The following is a 10,478-nucleotide window of genomic DNA, read 5'->3' as shown; positions in this document are numbered from 1 at the left end:
GCCTCCAGCTTTGTTCTTTTGGCTTAGGATTGACTTGGCGATGCAGGCTCTTTTTTGGTTCCATATGAACTTTAAAGTAGTTTTTTCCAATTCTGTGAAGAAAGTCATTGGTAGCTTGATGGGGATGGCATTGAATCTATAAATTACCTTGGGCAGTATGGCCATTTTCACGATATTGATTCTTCCTACCCATTAGCATGGAATGTTCTTCCATTTGTTTGTATCCTCTTTTATTTCATTGAGCAGTGGTTTGTAGTTCTCCTTGAAGAGGTACTTCACGTCCCTTGTAAGTTGGATTCCTAGGTATTTTATTCTCTTTGAAGCAATTGTGAATGGGAGTTCACTCATGATTTGGCTCTCTGTTTGTCTGTTATTGGTGTATAAGAATGCTTGTGATTTTTGTACATTGATTTTGTATCCTGAGACTTTGCTGAAGTTGCTTATCAGCTTAAGGAGATTTTGGGCTGAAACAATGGGGTTTTCTAGATATACAATCATGTCGTCTGCAAACAGGGACAATTTGACTTCCTCTTTTCCTAATTGGATACCCTTTATTTCCTTCTCCTGCCTAATTGCCCTGGCCAGAACTTCCAACACTATGTTGAATAGGAGTGGTGAGAGAGGGCATCCCTGTCTTGTGCCAGTTTTCAAAGGGAATGCTTCCAGTTTTTGCCCATTCAGTATGATATTGGCTGTGGGTTTGTCATAGATAGCTCTTATTATTTTGAAATACGTCCCATCAATACCTAATTTATTGAGAGTTTTTAGCATGAAGGGTTGTTGAATTTTGTCAAAGGCCTTTTCTGCATCTATTGAGATAATCATGTGGTTTTTGTCTTTGGTTCTGTTTATATGCTGGATTACGTTTATTGATTTGCATATATTGAACCAGCCTTGCATCCCAGGGATGAAGCCCACTTGATCATGGTGGATAAGCTTTTTGATGTGCTGCTGGATTCGGTTTGCCAGTATTTTATTGAGGATTTTTGCATCAATGTTCATCAAGGATATTAGTCTAAAATTCTCTTTTTTTGGTTGTGTCTCTGCCAGGCTTTGGTATCAGGATGATGCTGGCCTCATAAAATGAGTTAGGGAGGATTCCCTCTTTTTCTGTTGATTGGAATAGTTTCAGAAGGAATGGTACCAGTTCCTCCTTGTACCTCTGGTAGAATTCGGCTGTGAATCCATCTGGTCCTGGACTCTTTTTGGTTGGTACGCTATTGATTATTGCCACAATTTTAGCTCCTGTTATTGGTCTGTTCAGAGATTCAACTTCTTCCTGGTTTAGTCTTGGGAGAGTGTATGTGTCGAGGAATTTATCCATTTCTTCTAGATTTTCTAGTTTATTTGCGTAGAGGTGTTTGTAGTATTCTCTGATGGTAGTTTGTATTTCTGTGGGATCGGTGGTGATATCCCCTTTATCATTTTTTATTGCGTCTATGTGATTCTTCTCTTTTTCTTTATTAGTCTTGCTAGCGGTCTATCAATTTTGTTGATCCTTTCAAAAAACCAGCTCCTGGATTCATGAATTTTTTGAAGGGTTTTTTATGTCTCTATTTCCTTCAGTTCTGCTCTGATTTTAGTTATTTCTTGCCTTCTGCTAGCTTTTGAATGTGTTTGCTCTTGCTTTTCTAGTTCTTTTAGTTGTGATGTTAGGGTGTCAATTTTGGATCTTTCCTGCTTTCTCTTGTGGGCATTTAGTGCTATAAATTTCCCTCTACACACTGCTTTGAATGTGTCCCAGAGATTCTGGTATGTTGTGTCTTTGTTCTCGTTGGTTTCAAAGAACATCTTTATTTCTGCCTTCATTTCGTTATGTACCCAGTAGTCATTCAGGAGCAGGTTGTTCAGTTTCCATGTAGTTGAGCAGTTTTGAGTGAGTTTCTTAATCCTGAGTTCTAGTTTGATTGCACTGTGGTCTGAGAGAGAGTTTGTTATAATTTGTGTTCTTTTACATTTGCTGAGGAGAGCTTTACTTCCAACTGTGTGGTCAATTTTGGAATAGGTGTGGTGTGGTGCTGAAAAAAATGAATATTCTGTTGATTTGGGGTGGAGAGTTCTGTAGATGTCTATTAGGTCCGCTTGGTGCAGAGCTGAATTCAATTCCTGGGTATGCTTGTTGACTTTCTGTCTCGTTGATCTGTCTAATGTTGACAGTGGGGTGTTAAAGTCTCCCATTATTAATGTGTGGGAGTCTAAGTCTCTTTGTAGGTCACTCAGGACTTGCTTTATGAATCTGGGTGCTCCTGTATTGAGTGCATGTATATTTAGGATAGTTAGCTCTTCTTGTTGAATTGATCCCTTTACCATTATGTAATGGCCTTCTTTGTCTTTTTTGATCTTTGTTGGTTTAAAGTCTGTTTAATCAGAGACTAGGATTGCAACCCCTGCCTTTTTTTGTTTTCCATTTGCTTAGCAGATCTTCCTCCATCCTTTTATTTTGAGCCTATGTGTGTCTCTGCATGTAAGGTGGGTTTCCTGAATACAACACACTGATGGGTCCTGACTCTTTATCCAATTTGCCTTCAAAGTAAAGTTTCAAAGAAACCACCTGTTTTCTTTGTACTAATAACTTTGTATTAATGTGGTTTTGGCCGAACGTTAGAAAATGTTATCAGGAAATATTTTATGTACAGAAAGTAATGTAATGAAGCATTATAAACTTGGAAATCTGGCACCAAATGTAAGACACTGAACATTATGAGGACAGTTTAAGTCCCCCAACCCCACCATGTTCTTCTCCCTTGATCCTATTCCTGCTCAGAAGTACCTTCTATCCTGAAAACTTTGAAATCGTTAATTTTTTTCTACAAATTTATATATGTACACAAAATTTTATTAGTGTTATTCAACTCTAATTTTTTCCCCCCACTCAACATTGTTTCTAGAATATCATCTATATATATATATATATATATAATTAGCTGATTTCCGCTACTTTATTTCAGTATATGAATAAACCATTTTATTTATTCTCTTGTGGAAGGACATTTGGATTGCTTCTAGTTCTTGACTTTTAGCAATGGTTCAAGAACATTCTTCAGATCCATGGTTCATGGTTTCTCTAGGAGTGGAATTTGGGATCAGAGAGTATACCTGTCTTCAGGTTTACAAGATAATGTCAAACTGCTTTCCAAAGTGGTTTATAAATTTCCTATGGCTCCACCATGCTTGCCAGCACTTGGTATTGTCAGCTTTATCCATCTGATGATTTCAAAATGGAATCTAATTCTGGTGATAACTGGCATTTTCCTAATTACTAATGAGGCTAAATACAGGAGTGACTCAAACAATTTAACAACTAGACATAGCTAGTACAGTAGGACTCCGACTAGTCCAGGTATTCTTTAACTTCTGGTGTGAGAAGGTATGTAATCTAAGAACCTCATGTAGCCAGGGTGGCACTTGGGGGTCTCAATGTAATGACTTACCAAGCGGTGCATAATACTTAAAGAAAAAAGTTACAGCCATATCAGCTAACAATGTTTAAGGACCATTTATGTTTCTCCTTTTGTGCAATGCTCATTTCTCTCTTTTGCCACTTTTTCCACTAGATTATCTGTGTTGATTCATCAGTATTCATTATATGTCCTGGTACTACTAATTGTTTAACAGTATGTGTTGTATGCCATGTCCCAGTTTGTGTTTTTTCCTAAGCAGAAGTTCTTAATGAAGTAGGATTTATTACACGTTCTCTCTATAGATAGTTTTTGTGTCTTACTTTTGATATCCAATAGGGCAAGCCCCTCATCCTGTTCTACTTTCGTGAGAGTGTCATGGTTATTCTTGGCTTAATATCATCTTCCATATACATTTTAGAATTAGCTTGTTGGGTTAACGTGAAGAACTCTTGGGATTTTGCTCAGATACACATTTAACCAAAGGATCAACTTGGGAAAAAGTAGCGTTTTATGATCCTGAATCTTCCTAGCCATGAACATGGTTATAGTTCCATTTGTGCAGATCTTTCTTACTGCCTTTTCCTAAAATTTTAGCAAGTACTATAGAGCAGTATTTGCAAATCTTTTGTTTGATTAATTGCTAACTTCTACATTTTTTCTTGCTATTTAAAAATGTATCCTTTTATTTACAAAGTATATTTTAAACTCTGACTAGTGTCACATGCTTTTTAGACAGTGAAGACCCAGCAGTAGTATAGTGTTTTATTTATTTAAAAAATATGAGCATGATTACATTAAACTATATATTATACAATCTATCCAAAGTTTAACTTAAATAATAAAACCTGGTTGAGCAGGGTGGCTCACACCTGTAATCCCAGCACTTTGGGAGGCCGAGGCAGGCGGATCAGTTGAGCCCAGGTGTTCGAGACCAGCCTGGCCAACATGGCGAAATCCTGTTTCTACAAAAAATACAAAATACAAAAAATTTGCCGGGCATAGTGGTGTGTGCCTAGGAGGCACAACTACTTGGGAGGCTGAGGTGAGAGGATCACTTGAACCCAAGGTTGAGGCTGCAGTGAGCTGTGATGTCATCACTGCACTCCACCTTGGGTGACAGAGTGAGACCTTGTCTCAAAAAAAAAAAAAAAAAAACGCCTCCCCCCTACCCCAGACGACCTGCTGTAATTTCAGACTAGCAGAATATTCCAGAAAGTTCATGCTTGTATCAGCACAGGGAGACATTACTCCACCATTGCTAAATCTTTCAGGCTATGGCTTTTTTGTCTCTTGGCCTTATATCCTGGACGCAGGAACTCTATCTTTCTCTTCTTTGCTTCACTTTTATTTTTGTGTTTCTTCATTTTTTTCTTGGCAGCAATATCAGGATTAGTTACAAACTGGAAAAGAGAATAGAAATTTTATATTACTTTTAAAGTAAATGTTAAACCAATAAGAATCAAATACAGAAATAAATGTAAAAAACACATGCTCATTAAAGAAAATCTGAAGTCCCAGCTATAAAGTCCCCAACCGCTCAAACCCTTGATCCTCCCTAAGTGTAAGTGTGACACAAACATGCACACTTAGTAGTTATCAAGTCCAGTGAACATGCCATATTTTCAAAGAGCAAACTTACCTCCAGGGCCTTCCTCTTTTTCCGGAGTGCCCTTTTCTCATTAGCCTGTTTCTGTACAGAGGCAAAGGCTAATGAGAAGCTCTCAAGCCCAACCAGCTTTTTGAGTAATTCTATGATTTCCTGGGATAGATTCTTCAGCAAAGGATCTAATCACACACAAAGAGTAATGATCAGAGACAGGTAGGAAAGGACACATTTGAACATCAACAAAATCAACAATATGTACAACATTTATATCCAGCTACTGATCTGGCAAGAAACCCCAAATAAAACAAAAAAAAATTTCAACTCTTGCAGCATTATCACTGTTACTTCAACATTAAACACTGATATAAAACTAGCCTCTATGTTCCTGGGATGGAGAAACCAGCAATGCTAGACATAGCACTCCAGCCACCACCTCACCCAGGATGCAATAAGAAATCAGAGAACATGAGGCCCACTTCCCAGCGGAAACCTGGCCCTGAAGACATTAAAGTAACTTGGGACCTTGACAGAAACGTTTTGAATTACCTCTGTTTACCTGTTGAGCTCTTGCAGATGGGGGGAAAAGTAAGAGATTCCCTCTCTAATCCATGATGGGTCACAGAGGCTTAGCTCTGCCCACAGTAACTTTTTTTTTTTTTCGGCGGGGGAGTGTCAAAGCCTCCTTTGTGAAGTTGACAAAAAAGCCATTTCTCCCACCCTTCTCTGCCACTCACCCCTATATACAAATAACCCCCGATTTCAATTTCACAGGAGCTCAGGACATCTGTTCTAGATCACAAGCTTCTTGAAAACTTTCCTGCTGTTGAATCCCTAGTGCCTGGCAGATATTAGATGCTCATTAAATGTTGACTGGGTTGAACCAAAGCACACCTGAACCTGCTTTTGTCAGCAGCCTCAACCTTTACCATTGCTTTTTCCTTTGTAAGAGTGAGGAAACTTTCTCCCAAGGTTGTAGGAATGTAAAAGCTCTTGCTTTGACATTTGCTTCATTTGTTTTATTTTCAAACTCTGAACATTCACTTTACCTCCTTTCCTTCCTGCCCCCAGTTCCCTCTTTACCTGTTATTACCAACAATTAGAATAAGTGAGGGAAATGTATCAGGCAAGGAAAAAGAAGAAATGTTAAAATGATATTTTAAAACTATTTCATATAAAAATGATAATACTTATATTTTTGCCATATAATCTTTCTTTTGAGACAGTGTCTCACTCTGTTGCCCAAGCAGGAGTGCAGTGGTGCAATCACGGCTCACTGAAGCCTCGACCTCACAGCCTCAAGAGATGCCCCCACCTCAGCCTCCTAAGTAGCTGCAATTATAGGTGTGCACCACCACACCCAGCTAATTTTTGTATCTTTTGTAGAGATGGGGTTTTGCCATGTTGCCCAGGCTGGTCTTGAACTTCTGGGCTCAAGTGATCCTCCCAACTTGGCTTCCCAAAGTGTGGGATTACAGGCGTGAGCCACTACGCCCAGCCTATAATTTTTAAGATGAGAATGTAATGACATTTTATTGTTCATTATTATTCATTGTGCTATGAGGTTTAAAACTACCCTGAACCATAGTTTTCTTTGACTATTTAATCTATGTTGAGGATAAAGCATCATCTTTTATGTGAGAAACATTCTTTCTGGGACAGCAGAAAGCATACAGAAGAGGGCAATCAAATATAATACAAATATGCCTATTTGTTAATTATCTTGATATAAGTGTTCTTTTTAAAAATAAACTCTGGCTGGGTACAGTAGCTCACTTCTATAGTCTCAACACTTTGGGAGGCTGAGGTTGGAAGACTGCTTGAAGCCAGGAGTTTGAGACCAAGACCAGCCTGGCATAACATAGACCACTATTCGTCTCTCTCTTTTTTTTAAATGTATGTGTGTGTGTGTGTGTGTATATATATATAAATATAAACATATATAAGTATATAATATATAATTAAAATATATATATAAATAAAAATAAATCTCAGGCAGGGAGGGAGGACAGAAAGGAAGAAGGAAACATTCAGGAGAGAAGTTAGAAATCCTCATGTGCAAAAGGCAGGAGAACAGACGAGGCAGGGTTACCTTGCTCTGAATAGGTGCTGTTGAGTTCTCGAAACAAAGGAGCTATGATCATTGGGAGATACGGCTTTACCTTGTCTATCCCAAGATCCATTGCTACGGCACCGAGGAACTTAAAGATGCATGTTCTCTGAAAGTACAGATCATTTTTTTCATTTGAAAGACTTCTCTTTAGCACTCAATCATAGACACAGCATTAATTGAGAAAACAGGGCTCAGTCTATTTTGGGACGGATGTTATTGCTGCAGTTTGGGGTTCAAAGATAAAGTTTCTAGGGACTTAGGACGATCACTAATATCATTAAAATACTTTTTAAAGAGAAATGACTACTCTCAGTCATTCTGTGCATTCATCGCACCTTTAAGGGGTTTCTCGGCGAATAAGCAGCTTCCAGTTTTGCAATCCGGGACAGCTTCTGGATCAACCACAGCAGCGTGGCCGGCCTGCCGAGCTCTTCCTTCACCTCTTCCTTCTCTTCTCTGTCAGACTCCGCCTTCTCATCTGCACAGGCCACACCATCTTCTAAAGCTTCTTGTTCTTCCAGGTCTTCTTTTATCTTACTTTGCTTATCCTCACAATAAAGTTCCAGTAAATACAAGACTTTGGCTGCGAACAACAAATTCTTAACAACCTTTAAAAAAAAACGGGGTGGGGGAAGAAATTGGACATTGATTTTGAAATAAATAAGGCTTAGTAGAGCATAAGCTAAAATAGGTATTCTACAATTAGAAAACAAAAACAAACTAGGTATTACAACTGTTTAACAACTATTAAATGATGAAGGCTCCATTTTTAGATATTCCTTTTTTTTTTTTTTTTAAAGACAGAGCCTCACTCTGTTACCCAGGCTGAGGGCAGTGGTGCAATCTCGGCTCACTGTGACATCCCCCTCCCAGGTTTAAATGATTCTCATGCCTCAGCCTCCTGAGAAGCTGGGATTACAGGCGTGCACCACCATGCCTGGCTAATTTTTATACTTTTAGTAGAGACGGGGTTTCGCCATGTTGGCCAGGCTGGTCTCAAACTCCTGACCTCAGGTGATCTGCCTGCTTCAGCTTCCCAAAGTGCTGTGATTACAGGTGTGAGCCACCGTGCCTGGCCTAGATCATTCTTAAGTTCTTCCTCATAGGGCATCCAAACCCATTTCCATGTGATTTTGATCTATCTGGACTAGTTCTACCCTTTAAAGTCACACAGAATAAGGAAACAATTTCCTTCTAGGCCCTCCATTTACATTTTTTGTTTTGTTTTGTTTTTTGGGTATTTTTTGAGACAGAGTCTCACTTTGTTACCCAGGCTGGAGTGCAGTGGTGCGATCTCGGCTCAGTGAAACCTCTGCCTCTGGGTTCAAGCAATTCTCATGCCTCAGCCACCCTAGCAACTGGGACTACAGGCTACCGTGCTCAGCTAATTTTTGTATTTTTAGTAGAGACAGGGTTTCGCCATGTTGGCCAGGCTGGTCTTGAACTCCTGGCCTCGAGAGATCTGCTCATCTCGGCCTCCTGAAGTGCTGATGTTACAGGTGAGAGTCACCACACCAGCCCCATTTTACATTTTTAACAACAGCTTTCATCTCTACCTCCATTAAATTCCTTCCGCCATTCTACATAGAAATAACTATTTCTCTCTCTCTTTTTTTTTTTTTTTGATACAGAGTCTAGCTCTGTTGCCCAGGCTGGAATGCAGTGTGGTGATTTCGGCTTAGTGCAACCTCTGCCTCCCCAGTTCAAGTGAGTCTCTTGCCTCAGCCTCTTGTGTAGCTGGGACTACAGGCATGCGCCACCATGCCCAGCTAATTTTTGTCTTTTTAGTAGAGATGAAGTTTCACCATATTGGCCAAGATGGTCTTGAACTCCTGGCCTCAAGTGATGCACCTGCCTCGGCCTCCCAAAGTGCTGGGATTATAGGCGTCAGTCACCGCACCCAGACCCTTATTGGGAATTTTAAATGGAGCAAAGAGTAATCCCAATACGGACCCAGCGTTGACAAGACATATGTGTATTTGAACATATATTTGAGTGTATGTCTGTATTTCATCTAATCCCCCAAGCATTAAGATAGGTTCAAAACAAAACAAAATAACAAATGTAAGCTTAGACTGTTGATAGAATAGGCCCCTTCTTTATTTCTGAGACGGAGTCTCGCTCTGTCACCTAGGATGGAGTGCAGTGGCGTGATTTTGGCTTACTGCATCCTCCGCCTCCCACGTTCAAGCAATTCTCCCTGCCTCAGCCTCCCGAGTAGCTCAGATTACAGGCACCCGCAACCATGCCCTGCTAATTTTTTTGTATTTTTAGTAGAGATGGGGTTTCGCCATGTTGGCCAGGCTCATCTCGAACTCCTGACCTCGGGGTGATCTGGCCGCCTCGGCCTCTCAAAGTGCTGGGATTACAGGCGCGAGCCACCATGCCCAGCCGGCCCCTTCTTTTAAACTGGGAGAACTACAATTCTTACCTGTTCTCCTAGAGACTGATCCAAGAATTTGGAATGCAATTGATGGCAAGAGGCGAGAGAGATACTTTTCATCTGTGAAAAGAAAATGGACATTGGTAGACAAAACACAGGACATTTCTGATTGTTTTTAAAAAGCTAAACATAACAACTGTAATACAACTAACGTACTGGATTTTGCTCTGAATGACCACCTGTATAGATATGGAGAGGAAAGGTTCATGACCAGAAGTGGTGTACTGCTCCCTTCTACCTGCCCTAAGCATTTCATCCCAAATAAATGGGATACTTTCACATTTTGGGGAGAAACAGGTAATAATCCTCTACATTTTTTTCTTTTTCTTTTTTTTTTTTAAGACAGAGTCTCACTCTGTGGCCCGGGCTGGACTGCAGTGGAGTGATCTCGGCTCACTGCAACCTCTGCTTCCTGGGGTCAAGCAATTCTCCTGCCTTAGCCTCCCAAGTAGCTGGGATTACAGGCACCTACCACCACACACAGCTAATTTTTTGTATTTTTAGTAGTGATGGGGTTTCGCCATGTTGGCCAGGCTGGTCTCGAACTCCTGACCTCAGGTGATCCACCCACCTCGGCCTCCCAATGTGATGGGATTACAGGCATGAGCCACCGCGCCCGGCCAATTCTCTACATTACTAGTAGAGCACTTTACTACAGTCCAATATTTTTTTCTTCCTCTTTTCTTCCCTTCTACCCTCCACTCATTCAATATTTATGGGGTTCCACTATGAGTGAGACATTGTGCTAGGACCTAGGAAACCAGAGACACATATATCATGGTCCCTAACATTTTCTTTTCTTTTCTTTCTTTCTTTTTCTTTTTTTGAGATAAGATCTCGGTCTTGCCCAGACTGGAGTGCAGTGGCATGATCACAGCCCACTGTAACCTTGACCTCCCCAGGCTCAGGTGATCCCCC

General features: G+C 40.3%; 1 protein-coding gene across 1 annotated transcript in view; it reads right to left on the bottom strand.

Moving 5' to 3' along the window:
• Positions 1-4,151: 4,151 nt before the first annotated feature.
• The window catches only part of UTP20 (UTP20 small subunit processome component), a 107,821-nt gene continuing 101,494 nt past the window's right edge, over positions 4,152-10,478 (bottom strand). The window contains exons 58-62 of the mRNA XM_003832597.4: positions 9,549-9,620; positions 7,453-7,725; positions 7,097-7,223; positions 5,041-5,186; positions 4,152-4,801 (exon numbers count right to left, since the gene is read on the bottom strand). Of these exons, the coding sequence (XP_003832645.3) occupies positions 4,646-4,801; positions 5,041-5,186; positions 7,097-7,223; positions 7,453-7,725; positions 9,549-9,620 (774 nt within the window). The 3' untranslated portion in view covers positions 4,152-4,645. The remainder of the gene's footprint in view (positions 4,802-5,040; positions 5,187-7,096; positions 7,224-7,452; positions 7,726-9,548; positions 9,621-10,478) is intronic.

Source organism: Pan paniscus, chromosome 10, assembly GCF_029289425.2.
Source record: "Pan paniscus chromosome 10, NHGRI_mPanPan1-v2.0_pri, whole genome shotgun sequence".
In the NCBI taxonomy this organism is placed as follows: Eukaryota; Metazoa; Chordata; class Mammalia; order Primates; family Hominidae; genus Pan; species Pan paniscus.
Note: the sequence above shows the minus strand (reverse complement) of the source record. Positions and strands in the feature narration are given on the sequence as shown.